Raw genomic sequence first — 18,333 nt, forward strand, 5'->3', positions numbered from 1 at the left:
AGGAAGGAAGGAAGGAAGGAAGGAAGGAAGGAAGGAAGGAAGGAAGGAAGGAAGGAAGGGAGGCCTTGAAGAGCTATCTGGTCACCCATGTTCACAGGAGCATCAGTCAATACCTATACAGTAGAGGTGTTCATCAACAGACACATAAGCAAAATGTGGCCTATTCATACAATGAAATAGTATTCAGCCTTCACAAGGAAGAAAATTCTGACCTATGTATGCTACATGGATGAACCTTAAGGACATTATGCGAAATAAAATGAACCAGTCACAAAAAGACAAACACTATATGATACTACGTGTGAGGGATCTAGAACAGTCAGGTTTACAGAGACAAACAATGGGATGCTGGTTTTTAGAGGGCAGGGGAGGGGGAACAAAGTTTTTGTTTAATGAGTATAGAAGTTCAGCTTTGTAAGACGAAGAGTTCTGGAGATGGATGGTGGCTATGGTTTCATAACACAGACGTACTTAATATCACTGAACTGTACATTTAAAAACTGTTAAGATAATAAGTTTTATGTCATGTATATTTTACCACAATTTAGACACGCCTGTAATCCCAGCACTTTGGGAGGCTGAAGTGACTGGGATCAAGAGGTCAGGAGATTGAGACCATCCTGGCTAACATGGTGAAACCCCATCTCTACTAAAAAAATACAAAAAATTAGCTGGGTGTGGTGGCGGGCGCCTGTAGTCCCAGCTACATGGGAGGCTGAGGCAGGAGAATGGCATGAACCTGGGAGGCGGAGCTTGCAGTGAGCCGAGATTGTGCCACTGCACTCCAGCCTGGGGGAAAGAGCCAGATTCTGTCTCAAAAAATAGTAATAAGAATAAAAAGGAACTCTCTGCTCAACAATGTCTTGCTATCCTCCAACCCCTCAAAAGAGATATCAGGCAAACTACTCTACAGGCAAATTTCACCAAATGTTCAAGGAGGTTAACACCTACCTTATAGAAACTATTTCAGAGAGATGAAAAAAGTCATGTAATGAGGTTTATAAGCTTCATAACAAAACAAAACAAGGCCAGTACAAGAAAGAAAACAACCTCCCATCTATTGACAATGATGCCAAATCATGTGATTAGCTCTGCAAGGCGGGTGTTATTCCTATTTTACTGACAAGAAAAACAAAGGTAGGTAACTCACTAGGGTCCCATAGCTCACAGTGAAAATGAATGTAGCCTCACATCTTTCCTGGCCACGGCCCTGCCTCTAGGACAGGACTAGAGAGGAAGGCTCCCCCCTCCCTCCAGCCTTCCACAACTTAGGGGATTTCCCAGTGGCCACTGGTGATGGGAGAAGACCTCGGGTGTCAGCACTCACCAGGACGGGCTCCACCAGCTTCCCCTCCGGCATGACTGAGCGGTTCATCCTGGCAATGTGATTCAGAGTGGCCAGGGCAGCCCGAGTGTTTCCAGTGGAGACATTGAACCGGGCAGATTCAGGAATAAACTGGGTAGAGATTACAAAGAACATCAGAGTGGCCACTGCTATAGAACCCAGGGGTACAGCTATTATTGCTCTATACACTGTACAGTCCTAGTTTCCCAAGATAGGAAAAGTATGTAACCAGCTTAAAGGCATGCAATGTAGCAGGTATTCTGTTGGATTCAAAGTTGATTTGGAACAAAAAGGGTCATGTTCTCCTTATCATAGTGCCTTCTAGGATGACGGCAGGCTCATACTCAGCTTAGCACAAATAGAGCCCAACCTAGCTGTTAACAAAATGCGATTCTCACTTTGGGCTGGTAAATAGCCACTGCCACAGGCGCCTCTCTCCACCCCCTCCCCAGGAGCCCCAGGACCTCCCACCAAAGGGTGACAGGAGCAGGGGGCTCCAGCACCCACACGGTGAAGAATCGGTTCTGATTGTCAAGGCCCCCAACCCACTGAATGCTAAGTATTTTGAACATCGCACGCAGAAAATAGTATGGGCTTCCACTGAAGCTGGAGAATCAACTCTGACCACCTCCCATCTCTCACACCTCACGCCATCAAGGCTGTTGCCTCTTCCTCAGAAAAGCACCTCCACAGCAGCACCTGGCCCCACATTCCCATGGCCAGAGGGCAGTTTGGGTCCCCCTCTTGGTTATTCTGACACTTTTGATTTTCCAGCCTTTTTCCTCTTGCCTCATGACCAGCCTCCACAACAATTTGACAGTTTCCCAGCACATAATCTCTTCCACAGTCAGAACTCCCCTCCTTCAACACCTCCAAAATCCCTTTTTTAAAAACAGTCCAGAGGTCTTTTTATTTTTTGCACTTAATATGCCATGAATTCATAGGGAGAAGTTTCCAGCAGCTCAGGCTCCCCGCCATGGTTCTCACAAATGTGCCTCTCTGGGTGGAAAAGGGTTGGTGCTTCAGCCGAACCCAGGTAACCTTCCCTTTGGCTTCCTTTTTTGTTTTGTTTTGTTTTTTGAAATGGAGTCTTGCTCTGTCGCCCAGGCTGGAGTGCAGTGGTGCGATCTCGGCTCACCGCAACCTCCACGTCCCGGGTTCAAGCGATTCTCCTGCCTCAGCCTGAGTAGCTGGGATTACAGGCACATACCACCACGCCTGGCTAATTTTTGTATTTTTAGTAGAGACGGGGTTTCACCATGTTGGTCAGGCTGGTCTCGAACTCCTGACCTAGTGATCCACCCGCCTTGGCCTCCCAAAGTGCTGGGATTACAGGCGTGAGCCACTGCACCCGGCCAGCTTGTTTTTCTGATCATATTCTGCAAGAGTTTCAGGAAGCTATCTCGGCTCTTAGAGTGCTTAGTGTACTCAATATGCACACGAATTTCCTTGACAAGAATCTAGCCCATAACCTGTTTGTTTACAACAATGCCAACAGCATGCTGAGTAACATCATAGACTCCTCCAGTTCTGCCACAGTAACACCTGGGGGCATTCCTTTTGATCAGCACCCATTCCCTTGATGTCTACAATATCACCTTTCTTACAGATTCATAGGTATGTGGCCAAAGGAACAACTTCATGTCGTCTAAGAGGTCTGGTGACCTCTCCTCTTTCCCTTTGTGTTGGTCATTTTGGTGACTTACTGGAAGATGGCACCTGTATTGAGTCAAGGTTTAAAATGAATGGCCATCAAGGACCTTTCTGAATTCTGACATTCTTTGATTCCATAGGGTAGGTGACACCAAAGTAAAATCCTGTTCTGCCGAGCGGTCAATCTTGTCTTTGAACAATGAGTAGAATTTTACTGCAAACTAAGCAAGATGATGATTCTACAGTTGAACAGCTTACAGAGTGGGAGAGGAGGACACACCAGCCAGCAGGCCTGTGGTGGCCTGGGAATATGTCAACAGCATCCAATAGGTGGGTGCTGAAGGATAGAGTGGAGTCAGCAAAAACACGATGGAGCTGTCAGAGAAAACTTCTAGGAAGAAGGGCAATGAGGCAGACTAAGGGAGGTGAGGGCTGCTCACTGGTTGAGACAGACTCCCCAATAAAGGTAATAGGATGTGAGAAAGATGGCCAGGCACAGTGGCTCATGCCTGTAATCCCAGCACTTTGGGAAGCCGAGGTGGGCAGATCACTTGAGGCCAGGAGTTCAAGATCAGCCTGGCCAACATAATGAAACCCCTTCTCTGCTAAAAATATAAAAATTAGCTGGGTGTGGTGGTGCATGTCTGTAATACCAGTTACTCAGGAGGCTGAGGCAGGAGAATCACCTGAACCTGGAAGGCGGAGGCTGCAGTGAGCCAAGATCATGTCTCTACGCTGCAGCCTACACAACAAAGAGAGACTCTGTCTCGAGGGGGAAAAAAAAAGATAGATATTTGTGGGGCATGAAGACCACAGGACCAGCAGGAGGAGGGGACAGGAAGGAGCCATGAGTGCTTCCCCACCTTGAAGGCCATGATGAGGATGATGCCTGGGATGGAGGCGATGCGGATGAGCCAGCGCCATCCGATGGTGGGGATGACCACAGAGGCCAGGCCAATGATGAGCAGCGAGCCCGCAAGCCAGAACACCTAGGGGAGAGATGTCCAAGATTAAAGTTCTTTGGGGAATTATGACAATGAAAAAAAGGAAAAAATATACTTTAAAAAAGATTAAAATTCCTTCTGTCCCATGAGCTTTACATATCCTCTTTTGGGAACCACCTTGTCCAGCATTTTGTTTTCTTTTTTTTTTTGGCTTTGGTTTTGAGAGAGGGTCTCACTCTCTCACCCAGGCTGGAGTGCTGTGATGCAATCGCAGCTCACTGAACCCTCTGCCTCCTGGGTTCAAGTGATTCTCATGCCTCAGCCTCCCAAGTAGCTGGGATTACAGGCATGCACCACCACGCCCAACTCATTTTGTTTGTATTTTTAGTAGAGAGACAGGATTTCACCATGTTGGCCAGGCTGGTCTCGAACTCCTGACCTCAAATGATCCACCTGCCTTGGCCTCCCAAAGTGCTAGGGTTATAGGCGTGAGCCACTGCACCTAGCCCAGGGTGACTATTTCATCACTAAAGAACTCTGTTACCAACAAAAATGAAGATTATTTCAGAAAGCGATAAGGCCTGTAAAGAAAATGGAAAAATGTGATAGAGTGGGACTTGAGTCATCAGGGACAACATTGCCAAAGAGGCAATGAATAAGTGGGCCAGTAACAAGGCTACTGCAGTAGACCAGGTCAGTGACATAGCATTGAATGGGATTTTAGTAGTGAATGGTGAAAAAGCAGGTTTGTTTTTTGTTTTGTTTTTTTGAGATGGAGTCTTGCTCTCTCACCCAGGCTGGAGTGCAGTGGCACAATCTCAGCTCACTGCAACCTCTGCTGCCCGGGTTCAAACAATTCTCCTGCCTCAGCCTCTGAGTAATTGGGAATACAGGTGCGCACCACCACTCCTGGCTAATTTTTGTATTTTTAGTGGACACGGGGTTTCACCATGTTGGTCAGGCTGGTCTCAAACTCCTGACCTCGTGATCCACCCACCTTGGCCTCCCAAAGTGCTGGGATTACAGGCATGAGCCACCGCAGCCAGCAAAATTCTTATTTTTAATTGACACATTTTCAAAACATTAATTGTACAAAAATGTTTTAATGGATGGATTAACACATTTCGGAGATAAAGGTGACAGGGTTTGCTGATAGACGTTTGGACTGAAGGTCTAATAATAGAGGGTGTGTTGGTAGTGCTTGTGATTGGGGATGAAGGACAGGGAGGGCCCAGGATGCCTCCTGAGTTTGTGTCCAAGATCACTGAGGGGAAAGCGTTTGCTATTAACTGAGATTGGAAACAGAAATAAGAGCCTTAAGGGGAAGAAGAGATTAGTTCTGAGTATCTTGTATTGAGGAGCCTGTAAGACATTCAAGTAACTATCAGGTCATTGGCTGCCTAGGTCTGAAGGTTAAGGAGGCGCTCCAGGTTGTAGAGGAAGATTTTGGGGCCAGTGTGGTAGCTTATGCCTGTTATCCCAACACTTTGGGAGGCTGAGGTGGGGGAATCACTTGCAGACAGGAGTTTGAGACCAGCCTGGGCAACAAAGCAAGGCCCCATCTCCACAAAAAAAAATTTTTTTAATTCACTAGGCACCATGACATGCACCTGTAGTCCCAGCTACTCAGGAGGCTGAGGTGGAAGGATCACTTGAGCCCAGGAGTTTGAGGCTGCATGGAGCTGTGATCACATCAATGTACTCCAGCCTGGGTAACAGAGAGATAAGCTGTCTCTAAAAATAAAAAAAAAATTCAGGGCTTGGGGTAAAGTATTGGAATGAATACACACACACACACACACACACACACACACATATATCCTCATATATATATTCATATATATATGTATTTTTTTTTTTTTTTTGAGTCTCACTCTGCTGCCCAGAGTGGAGTGCAGTGGTGTGATCTCAGCTCACTGCAGTTTCTGCCTCCCAGGTTCAAGCAATTCTCCTGCCTCAGCCTCCTGAGTAGCTGGGATTACAAATGCATGCCACCATGCCTGGCTAATTTTTGTATTTTTAGTATAAGAGACAGGGTTTCACCATGTTGACGAGGCTCGTCTCCATCGCCTGACCTCAAGTGACCCACCTGCCTTGGCCTCCCAAAGTTCTGGGATTACAGGTATGAGCCACTGCACCCAGCCCAGTATTGGAGCAGTATTGGAACCCAGGAGACATCAAAACTAAGACTAGCAAGGGAGAGACAGAACCAGGAAGCATGGCAAAGTAAGAGGCACAGGTGGAAGAGAAAATGTCCATAGGCGAGCTTGAGTGGGACCATGCTCAGTCAATAACACCACATGTAAGACCCAAGCACTAAGTATTAGAAGTGTGTGCCTCCAGTTTTTGGTTTTTTGTCTGTTTTTTTGTTTTTTGAGACAGAGTCTCACTCTGTTGCCCAGACTGGTGTATAGTGGCACAATAAATGGCTCACTGCAGCCTCGGTCCCTTGGTCTCCTGAGCTTAAGTGATCCTCCCACCTCAGCCTCATGAGTAGCTGGAACTACAGGCACACACCAATAGACCCAGTTAATTTTTTAATTTTTTTTTTTTTTTTTTTTTTGTAGAGGTGGAGTTTCACCATGTTGCCCAGGCTGGTCTCAAACTCCTCGGCTCAAGCGATCTGCCTGCCTCAGCCTCCCAAAGTGTTGGGATTACAGGTGTGTGCCACCGCACCCAGCCTGTGCCTCCATCTTGACAAAGATTAGAAGAGAGCTGCAGGGATTGAAAAGAATCACTATCCAGTACCTGTTAGATTCTTTTAAGTTTTTTGTCAGGCCGGGCATGGTGGCTCATATCTGTAATCCCAGCACTTCGGGAGGCCAAGGCGGGTGGATCTCTTGAGATCAGGAGTTACAGACCAGCCTGGTCAACATGGTGAAACTCCGTCTCTACTAAAAATAGAGAACATTAGCCAGGCATGGCAGCGCATGCCTGTAGTCCCAGCCACTCTGGAGGCAGGAGAATCACTTGAACCGAGGCAGCAGAGGTTGCTGTGAGCCAAGATCACGCCACCGCACTCCAGCCTGGGTGACGAGACTTTGTCTCAAAAAAAAAAAAAAAAGTCACCTATGTTTATTAACAAAAAATAAATTTGAAAGTATTTTCCTACTGCTTTATTTATTGCCAAGTGTATAAAAGCTTCAGTGGGAAGGGTCATCTTTTTCCTGGTTCCTCTGAAAATTCAGGGCTTTTGGTTAAGTATAGATGGGACAGGGCACGTAGACTGACCTATCTTCTGGATTCAAAACCTCTAATCAATGGCCATCAGGGGCCTGAGGAGGGATTGGGACCACCTACAGGAGGCAATTTTGGCCCATTCCCTCAGGTATGAGCCAGTTCTGGACTTGCAACCACCAGGATCCTTGTAAGGGAGGTAGTTCAGCCTAAAGGGCTGGGGCCTACTACTGAAGGCTCAGTGGGGAAGAAAGTTTATCCTTGATGCATTCCTAGGCTTCTGTCATTCCAGTGAAACCGGTCATTGGACTATCTGGTCGCTGTGTTCTAAATGCTGTTGGATGATAATCATCCTGGGCTCAGAAAACCTTGGAATTGGACGTATGGCTTCAAGCATTCCCAGGCCTCTTTGGTTGGTACAAAATCATAGACAGTGTGTCAACTGAAGAACAATCAACCAGCCGAAAATAAACATGCACAGGCACACCTCCCTTTAATCGTGCTTTGCTTTAGTGCACTTTGCAAATATTGCAATTTTTTTTTTTTAACAAATTGAAGGTTTGTTGCAACCCTGCCTTAAGCAAGTCTATTGGTGCCATTTTTCCAATAGCACGTGCCCACTTAATATCTCTGCCACATTTTAGTAATTCTCACAATATTTCAAACTTTATCATTATTTTTCCATCTGTTATGGTAGTCTGTGGCCCTCGATTTTCTATATATCTTCTACAAAAACAATTATTTTCATCGTTTGGGGGCACCACCAAATGCACCTACATAAGACATGAACTCAGTAAATGTCGTGGGTTCTCATGGCTCCACTGGCTGGCTATTATTTGGTTTCTCTCCTCTCCTTGGGCCTTCAATTCTTTGGTTCTTCATTCTGCATTTTTGAGAGAGAGTCTTGCTTTATTGCCTAGACTGGAGTGGGCAATACTTTGTCCATTCTTTGTCCATTCTTTGGACAATCCAGCCAAGATTGTCCCACTGCATTCCAGTCTGGGCAATAAAGCAAGACTCTCCCTCAAAAAAAAAAAAAAAAAAAAAAATTATACTAAATCTTGTGCACGAATAAACACACAGAAGAAATAAGTCCTGGTGTCTGCTAGATCAGTAGAGTGACTATAGTTAATATTAATTGACTGTATATTTCAAAATAGCTAGAAGAGAGTAATTCACAGGTTCCTAGTGTACAAGGGATAAGATGATGTATATCCCAATTATCCTGATTTGATTACACGAATGTATTACCACACATATACCCAAAATATGTAAATCCATGTATCAATAAAATAAATTGTTTAAATGATGCTAATCTACTCTGTCTGTGCTCTAGAAATAGAACAACAAAACCTGGATGGCAGCATGTCTGTTTACACCATGGTTTACTGAGTATTTTTTTTTTTTTTTTTTTTTGGAGAAGTCTCACTCTCTCGCCCAGGCAGGAATGCTGTGGCACAATCTTGACTCACTGCAACCTCTGCCTCCCAGGTTCAAGCGATTCTCCTGCCTCAGCCTCCTGAGTAGCTGGGACTACAGGCAGTTTACTGAGCATTTTAAGACCACTGTTGAGACCTACCTACTTCTCAGAAAAAAAGTTTTTTTAAAATATTACTGCTCACCAGGCAAGATGGCTCACACCTGTCATCCCAACATTTTGGAAGGTTGAGGCAGGAGAACAGCCATGAGTTTCAGAACAGCATGGTCAACATAGTGAGACCACATCTCCACAGGAAAAAAAAACAAAACAAAACAAAAAACAGAAGTGAAACAGGAAAGAAAAAAATATATATATAAATTTTTTCTTTCCTATTTCACTTCTGTTTTTTTTTTTTTTTTTTAAAGAAATCAGAGCCTGCTGGGCACAGTGGCTCGCACCTGTAATCCCAGCACTTTAGGAGGCCGAGGTGGGCAGATTGCTTGAGCTTGGGAGTTCGAGACCAGCCTAGGCAACATGGAGAAACCCCATCTCTACAAAAAATACAAAAATCAGATGGTGTGGTGGTGCATACCTGTAATCCCAGTTACTCGGGTGTCTGAGGTGGGAGGATCACTTGAGCCCAGGAGGCAGAGGTTGCAGTGAGCTGAGATCGCACCACTGAACTCCAGCCTGGGCGACAGAGCAAGACCCTGTCTCAAAAAAAAAAAAAAAAATCAGAGCCGGCTGGGCACAGTGGCTCACGCCTGTAATCCCAGCACTTTGGGAGGCCGAGGCAGGTGGATCACCTGAGGTCAGGAGTTTGAGACTAGCCTGGCCAACATGGTGAAACCCCGTCTCTACTAAAAATATAAAAAGTTAGCCGGGCATGGTGGCACACATCTGTAATCCCAGTTACTCGGGAGGTTGAGGCAGGAGAATCGCTTGAACCCAGGAGGCAGAGGTTGTAGTGAGCTGAGATCGCGCCAGTCCACTCCAGCCTGGGCAACAAGAGTGAAACTCCGTTTCAAAAAAATAAAATAAAAATACAAGAGCCTCATTTATCCTTCAAGGTGATATAAGTTACACATGCACACACATACACACACATACCCCTACACACACACTCTACAGTAATATATGTGCATATAATGTATATATACTATGTATATATTATACTAATATATTTATATATATTTTACATATATGTACATACAATATATTAGTGTGATATATACTGTATTTGTGTAATACATGTATATATTCATTTATTACTGTAATATATATTATAGGATTATATTCTTATGGATAAGCAACAGAAGTGATTCCTTGAGATGAAATCTACTCTGGTGAAGAGGCTATGACGTTGTTGAAATGACAACAAAGAATTTAGATTATTCATAAACTTAGTTGATAAGGCAGTGGCACAGTTTGGGAGAACTGACTGCAATTTTGAAAGAGTTTTTCTCCTGTGGGTCGAATGCTATCAAACAGCATTGCATCCTACAGAGAACTCTTTCAGGAAAAGAAGCCCATTGATGTGGCAAACTTCATTGTTATCTTTGTTTAAGGAATTGCCACAGCCACCCCAATGTTCAGCAACCACCACTCTGATCAGCCAGCAGCCATCAACACTGAGGCAAGACCTTCTACCAGCAAAAAGATTATGACCCTCTAAAGGCTCAGGAGATCATGAGAATTTATCAGCCATCAAGTATTTTAAAATTAAGGTGTGTACCTTGCTTTTTAGACATGATGCTATTGCACACTTACTAGACTTTAGTATAGTGTAAACATAACATTTACACACACTGAGAAATCAAAAAGGTTGTGTGACTCACTGTTTTCTGACGCTCACTTAATTGCGGCCATCTGGTACCAAATCAGCAATATTTCCAAGGTATGCCTGTATGTACATCATATCCCATAGGATGCCAAAGGCAGGTAGAACTCCTATGTTGCCTTACCTGAGACAAGGGTAACATATAGCCTCGGTATTTCGTGGGCAAAAATTCAGTCTTTATGATTAACCTAAACAGGAAGCGGGAAGAAGCACAATTTTGTTTTAAAAAAACTAAAATATCTTTTAAAAAATAATCAGTTTTTCTTGTCACAGGGATAAAGAATTCAAAAGCATAGAAGTCGATTATATATCAGAAGAGAATTGTGACAGCTAATATCCACATAAGAGAACACTAAGAACTAAACTTACAGCTTCTCCTGGGTTTACTCTTTATTCCCAATACTTGAAACCTTCTAACACTTAAGAAATGTGAGCCTGCCCGGGTGCAGTAGCTCACACCTGTAATCCCAGCACTTTGGGAGGCCGAGGTGGATCACCTGAGGTCAGGAGTTCAAGACCAGCCTGGACAACATGGAAAAACCCCGTTTCTGTTAAAAATACAAAATTAGCCAGGTGTGGTGGCGCATGCCTGTAGTCCCAGTTACTCAGGAGCCTGAGGCAGGAGAATCACTTGAACCCAGGAGGTGGAGGTTGTGGGGAGCCGTTATCATGCCATTGCACTCCAGCCTGGGCAACAAGAGCAAAACTCCATCTCAAAAAGAAAAAAAAAAAAAAGAAATATAAGCCTTATCTGTTTTGCCAAGGGAAGCATTGGCAAAATGTTTTCGCAAGCCTGATTCCCTTTTCTTATTTATTTATTTGTTTGTTTGTTTGTTTGTTTGTTTGTTTATTTAAGAGACAAAGTCTGGCTGTCTCCCAGGTTGGAGTACAGTGGTTTGATCACAGCTCACTGCAGCCTCACACTCCTGGGCTCAAGAGATCCTCTCACCTCAGCCTCCCAAGTGGCTGGGATGACAGGTGCTCACCACCACACCCAGTTGATTTTTTAATTTTTTGTAGAGATGGGATCTTGCTATATTGCCAATCCTGGCCTCAAGCAACTGCTGCACCTCGGCTTCCTAAAGGGCTGGGATTACGGGGGTGAGCCACTGCACTCAGCCTGACTCTCTTTTCTAAAACATATTGGGAAATGAAAATATACCCAAGAGAAGGTAAATAGTTCTCTCAATTCATGAGGACAGTCAAGGCACAAGTTTCTAATTAAGTACATATTTTCTTCGTGAATAGAGGAATAAATGGAAATATATTCCATCAGTTTTCTAATTGCTCTTCTCTGCTGCTACTATTAGCCAGAATTTGGGGATTTTAACATATTTATTGAGCTGTTTCCTGGGGAATGTTTTACATTTTTACTTAGCTTCTACTCCTTTAGGGCTTCAAAGCTCAAAGTTTACTGTATGCCCCAGGGAAGAACAATTCTTTCTCTAACACATGAAGGCAGTAATTAGGTGATTTGACATCTCCTAAAATATTTTAAGAATAACCTGCTCCAAGGCACCAGGAAGAGAAGAGCCCAAGGGGCCCTGTTAATTCAAGGGGTGGGGAATTCCTGCAACTGAGGGGTCTTCCCTATTTTAGGCCATTTAGGGTAATTTCTGGACATTGCTATGGCATTTGCAAGCTGTCCTGGCACCAGTGGGAGTGTCTTTTGGCATGCTAATACATTTTAATTAGAGTATATAATAAGCAGTGAAGACAACCAGAGCTCGCTTTGGTCGCCATCTTGGTTTTAGTGGGTTTAGGCCGGTTTCTTTACCACACCTTGTTTTATCAGCAGGGTCTCTTGTGACCTGTATCTTGTGAAAGCAGTCCTGCTGATCTCCTATCTCTTCCTGTGACTAGGAACGCCTAACCTCCTGAGAATGCAGTCCAGCAGGTCTCAGCCTCATTTTACCCAGCCCCTATTCAAGATGGAGTCACTCTAGTTCGATCCCATCTGACATATTTCCCCCCTCCCTTTTTCAAGAGGAGTCTTAAATCATAGGGTGATAGTACTTAAAAATAGTTACTCCTAAATGTTACAGGGGCTTATGGTCAAACTAAACTCTTCCAACAAATTTAAGAAATTAATAAATGATGTTTGGATTGACTTCAAAAAAATTTTTTTTTTGAAGAGAGAGGGTCTCACTATGTTGCTCAGGCTGGTCTTGAGCTCCTGGGCTCAAGGGATCTGCCTCAGTCTCCCAAAGTGCTCAGATTACAGGCACGAACCACAGCGCCCAGCCTGGGTTGACATTTTTGTTACCTAATATGGCACTTTTCATTAGCATTTACTATAACAAAATATTACACATCTACAAAACAATGAATAGCCTTATTAACAAAAAAGCTAACACATGCTTGATCTAGCACTTTGTTAGCCTCACCATCAAGCACCATCTTAAAGAGAAAATTGCTCCTGCTGGAGCATTAAATAAGCAGCTATCACTAAAAACCAAACAAAGCTCAAACTGAATTTGCACAAGTGACTTCCATAAATCTGTAACTTATTAATGCTGTAAATCGGAAATAAAATTTGAAGCGTCCGGTTCCCCCGCCCCCATTCACCTCCCAACCACCACCATCTGAATGGATTCCCTCCTCAGCCAGGGTACTCTAAAATTTACCCCGAAACACTGGTTCAGGCCACGACAGGAAGTGCGGTCAGACATGCCTCATTATTATACCCTTCCAGTATTAACATCAACGCAGACCTTAAGTCTGGTAAGAAACATTTACGATCTATTTTCTCCGAAGCTGGCTACCTGGAGGCTTCATTTGCATGATAAAACCTTGGTTGTGGAGACCAGAATGTCTTAAACTAGACATTCTTTTCTACTGACAACTCTTTCAACCAACGCCAATCAGAATATGTTTAGATCAGCCGGGCACGGTGACTCACACCTGTAATCCTAGCACTTTGGGAGGCCAAGGCAGGTGGATTACCTGAGGTCAGGAGTTCAAGACTAGCCTGGCCAACATCGCAAAACCCCATCTCTACTAAAAATACAAAGAATTAGCCAGGCATGGTGGCAGGCATCTGTAATCCCAGCTACTTGGAGGCTGAAGCAGGAGAATCGCTTGAACCCAGGAGGCGGAGGTTGCAGCGAACTGAGATTGTGCCATTGCACTCCAGCCTGGGCAGCAGAGCAAGACTCTATCTCAAAAAAAAAAAAAAAAGTCATACGTTTACATCTACCTGTGGTCTGGAAGCCCCCCACTCTTTGAGTTGTCCTGCCCTTCCAGATGGAACCAATGTCAATCTTACATGTATTAGTTGATGTATTACATCTCCCTAAAGTGTATAAAACAAGCTCTACCACGGCCACCTTGGGCATGTGTCCTCAGGGCCTCCTGAGGCTGTGTCACAGCCACATCCTTAACTTTGGCAAAAATAAACTTTCTAAATGGACCAAAAGCTGTCTCAGATATGCTGGGTTCACAATGCTTTTGGTCCGTTAAGTGCAGAGTGTGCGTCAGGACCTGCAGGGGCACACGTTTCTGTCTCAGGCCCTCTGGGTAACATATTTACCCCTGTGAGTGGCCGGACACACCACAGCCCACCATCGTCCGCAGGAAGACAAACCAGATGTACGAAGGAGCAAACGAGGTCAGCAAGGAGAAATAGGCTCCCCACAGGAACGAGATGAGCAGGATCTGAAACAACAGAACACATGAATGGGACCTGCCTCAATGCAAGGAGGGAAGAAGCCCTAACATCTGAAGGCGATTTTCTGTTTCCATTCTGATAGTTGCTTCTCTGAGGACCTAATCGATAGCCAGCCCCGTGGTCTTTCACAATCATCCAACAATACAGTCAATGCCACTCTACTGTGTGGAAGCCCAGACCTACCAAGTTCAGACCATTCTTTAAAACTACCCTGCTGTGCCCACCCTCACGGTGGCAGGTCCCTGAACCTGGACATCAAAAGGCAAAAACGTGTCCTCCCTACTCACAGGGCTGATGGGGACAGAACGAGGCAGTATGTTGGGAGGAGTACAAGGAGAACGTTTAAGGTATTTGCTTTTTCTTTAATTATAAGGATCATATAAGTTCATAGTAAACAATACAGAAGAAAAAAGAAAATGTAAAAACTGAAATCACCATTGATTGTCCAACCCAGAGAAAATACTCTTAATACTGTTTTATCTTCTCTGTTTGTAAGAGAAAAAGTGCTAATGGCTGTAAATATTGCAGTGGAAAGATGTACTTTCATACATGTAATATAATACATAAGACCTTGCCCTACTTTTAAAGTTGTTTCAGATCTTCTCATTATTAAATAAGCTGGGAAGATATCTGCATAAGTCGTTATGCCCTCTCTGGTATCTTTAGCAAGCTAGATTTCTGGAAGACAAATGTTCAGGTTAGCAGAATATTTTCAAGGTTCCTGATTCATACTGCCAAGCTGATGGTCAGAAAAAATTATACCAATAGGGTTTAATAATATTATATAATAATAATGATACAATAACACCAATAGGGTATAATAAGGGTATCTATATACTTGCAAGGCATGAAAATGTCCATTTCAACGGTGCAGGACTCTTTAAGGAAAAAGTTCCTTACATATTTGATAAGGAAAAATTATATCTTGCTATGTATTTTGTTTTTGATAACTCCTGTGCTTTAATGTTTTTTCAAGGTTTCTTGACAATTTGTATTTCTTTTATAAAACGCCTTTTTTGTGCTTTTTGAGATACTTGTGTTTTCAAATTTACAAGAATCTATGATATTTATTTCATGTACTTTAAAACATACAGCCAATTCTATTAATGTTTTCCTTTGAGGTTCCTCCATTTGTGTTTATGCTTAGAGAAGATTTCACCAGAAATCAAGCAAATAGAAAAGACAGACCTGGGTTTGTAACCAGAAGACATAATTTATGTCTTGATGTCTAATCTTAATAAGTACGTGACTTTGAGCAAGTAGCTAGTTTCAAAGTTAAACCCATGTGAGCTAAATGTGTAGCTGCTTATGTTTATACCTGCAAATGTCTGCATTCTAATATGTTTTAACTCCATACATCCACCAACTTGAGAACGAAAAGCGGCTCAGAGCAGTCTGAGGAATGTGAGGTATGCAGAATTTATCAGGTCCAGAGACATAGGAGCATGCGACTCCAGTCACATTCCCACACCCATGCCCAGGGTAATTGTCTAAAGGCATTTTGTTTTTCTTACCTTCCCTGTAGTTTCCAAACTAGCTGATAAATCACCTAAAATGTTAGCCACAAGTTGCACAATGGGACGCTCACCCATTATCTCCATGTTTTTAGATTTTGTGACACAAGGAATGATATAGAATCAGCTGATAGCTTATTTTAATGAACCAATGTAAATTATTAGTCAATAACTTAGGAAGTGCCCCCAAATTCTTTTCTCCCCTCCTTTAAAAAACCCAGTTGTCACTGCTGCTAATCGTAGCATATATTCAGGGCAACTGGACTGTATGACTTCTGGGCTGCAATCCTCAATCTTGGTCCAAATAAACTCCCTACTTAAATTAATTTTGCCTCTGTTTCTTCCTTTAGGTCAATATTTCCGGCATAGCTGGCAGGGTTCAGAGCAACACCACCCTTTACCCCCCCTCAGTTACCCACAGTCACCTCCTGAACTTGCTGCACGAACCCATTGTGTTCCCCTAACTCCAGAGATTTCACTGGGGGCAAAAGGGTGAGTCTTTCTGAATCTGGCCCTCCTTTCCTTTAGGTTGAGGTCCAGAGTTTGGGGGGCTTCTTTATAAACTCCCTCATTTAAGAGCAAGGGCTTCCATTTCTGTCCCTGGACAGGGCATTCAGGCCAATGGCTCTGCAGAGGACTTCTGCTTTCTCTGCCTCTGCCTCATGAAAGCAGGTTTGGCTTATGGTCTTGGCCATCCAGCACTAGTGGTTTGACTTTATCTTGTCCTAAAATTCCATCACAGGCTTTAAAACTTGCGTCTGTTTCCCACTGATTGTAATTTGGACTTGTCTTCTCATTTGTGATGAGTTCCTGCTAGTCTCAGATAGGTGCCTGAGGGTGAGTTTTCTCGCCCCAAAGTTAAGGGAGACTTGCTCCCTCTGAACCCACTTGGGTGCTCTAGGGGCTAGAGACTTTACGGACATTCATTCATGGCACGTAGTTGTCTCCCTGAAAGAACAGCTTCTTCTGAGTTTGCTGCTGCAGCAGTGGACTAGTCACTTAAATGAAAACCAGAGGAAAAAACCTCCCAACAGGGCTGCTCTGAAGGGCAAAAGGGGCCTCTTCCGTTCCCCTTATTAACTCATTAGAAGTGAATTTATGGATAGATGGAGAACAGATGTGCGCCCCCACTGATATCAGAGCCACTCTCTGTTCTCAGCCCACCACAGTGAACTGCACATGGTGGAGGCATCTAACCAACCCATGACTGCTTCTAAGTCCCAATCTTTAAAAGTTCAAATAGAGCCACTTAGCGGCCTTTATTCCTTTAGTCCTTCTTGGTAGAGATTTCTTAGAACTCTATAATACCTGCATCTCCTTTTACTCCACACCTGGACTGCAGAGGAACAGCCGCAGGCACAGGTACCCTGAGAAAAATGTCCAGAAGATAAGCCTGGAATGTTCCATTAGGGAGGGAATATCTGCATTTTCTATCTTGGGTATTGGGAGGGAGATGCCTACTAAAGAGAAACAGCGATAAGGTTGCCCCCAAAAGAATACACGAAACACAATTCCAAATGCTACTGTGAGGGCCCACCTACCTTCCAGCGGCCATATCTGTCAGCCAGGAGGCCAAAGAGGATGCTGAAAACCATGTAGCCAAAAAACACCATCTGCAAGTGGGAGCGAGACAAAACGGTACTCTAAGCAGGTTTTAGATGTTACTTTACCCCATTAGCCATTTTCACTAGATGTAGGCTGGAAATAAGTGAGGGATGGAAGTTAATTTAAAGAACAGGGTTTCACAAAGCACTTGTTTGCCCCTGAGGCCCTTCACGTTCAGAATTTCGGAGGCAGGCTTTTATGCTCCCTGTTGGCGGGAGCCTAACAAGTGAGACACTGCCTCAGGTGGAAACGGGGTCCTCTGAGCTGCCGCCCACTTGTTGCTAGAGGGCGGCTTCGGCTCCACTCTGTTCAGACCTGTACTTGTGAATTTCCACTACAATTTTTAAAATTGTCCGTTCATGCGCTGCCTTATTCAGTACAAAAATCGGGGCCACTAGAAGCAGTCTCCCTTTATGTTATTACAAATAAACATAACTTTAAACACCACGTCCAATCGCTCATTTAAAAAACTCTTCAGAACATATGTAAGTCCTAAGATAAACCTACTTCTTTTCCTTACGCGTTTTCACAATGGCCTGTCCTCCCCTGATAAAATTCAAGGACCTGGGATTTGACACTAGGGTTTTATTTATTATAACTTGGCCTGAGACGTCAACTGCTGTCTGCGCTTCTGGGCTCCTTATTTTCCTGCCTTCAAGAAGTTCAGGCTTCACTGCAGCCCTGACTGACGGCCTCCAGGGCAATCAAAGGAATGCTGTTAACTCGCATTTCTAGGGGAAAACAAAACAAACCAGAAACAGCCCTGTTTCCCTTTCGCTGTCGCTGTTCTGCTTTTTTTCTCCTTCCCTCACTCTTTAGAGGGAAGACTGAAATGCAGTTCTCCCACACGGAACCATGTGTTCATCATATATATTCTTTCACGACAAAAGCCACGACTGGGCCCTGCGCGCTACACTTTCTAGGACAGAAATGTTCCGTAACCCTGTTAGACCGCAGAGACAGAAACCTGTCCGCTCACTGGGGCTCCGGCTCTCCCTCTCCCTCCCTCCCTTGCCCGGATCCTCAGTGGCGCCCCTTTCTTGTGCACCCTCCCCTGCCTCTCCCCTCCCCCACCCTCTACCCGGAAGACGTCCTCTCTCACTCACGCGCCCCACCTAGCGCGCCTAACCCTCCAGCGCCCCTGAGTCCCCATCGGGCGCGCGCC

General features: G+C 44.3%; 1 protein-coding gene across 1 annotated transcript in view; it reads right to left on the minus strand.

Annotated features, from left to right (window-relative positions):
* Positions 1-18,333, minus strand: part of SVOPL (SVOP like) — a 106,765-nt gene that overhangs the window by 52,065 nt on the left and 36,367 nt on the right. The window contains exons 5-9 of the mRNA XM_023190050.3: positions 17,105-17,176; positions 13,912-14,036; positions 10,504-10,567; positions 3,862-3,987; positions 1,328-1,456 (exon numbers count right to left, since the gene is read on the minus strand). Of these exons, the coding sequence (XP_023045818.2) occupies positions 1,328-1,456; positions 3,862-3,987; positions 10,504-10,567; positions 13,912-14,036; positions 17,105-17,176 (516 nt within the window). The remainder of the gene's footprint in view (positions 1-1,327; positions 1,457-3,861; positions 3,988-10,503; positions 10,568-13,911; positions 14,037-17,104; positions 17,177-18,333) is intronic.

This window comes from Piliocolobus tephrosceles, chromosome 8 (assembly GCF_002776525.5).
Source record: "Piliocolobus tephrosceles isolate RC106 chromosome 8, ASM277652v3, whole genome shotgun sequence".
NCBI classification, from domain to species: Eukaryota; Metazoa; Chordata; class Mammalia; order Primates; family Cercopithecidae; genus Piliocolobus; species Piliocolobus tephrosceles.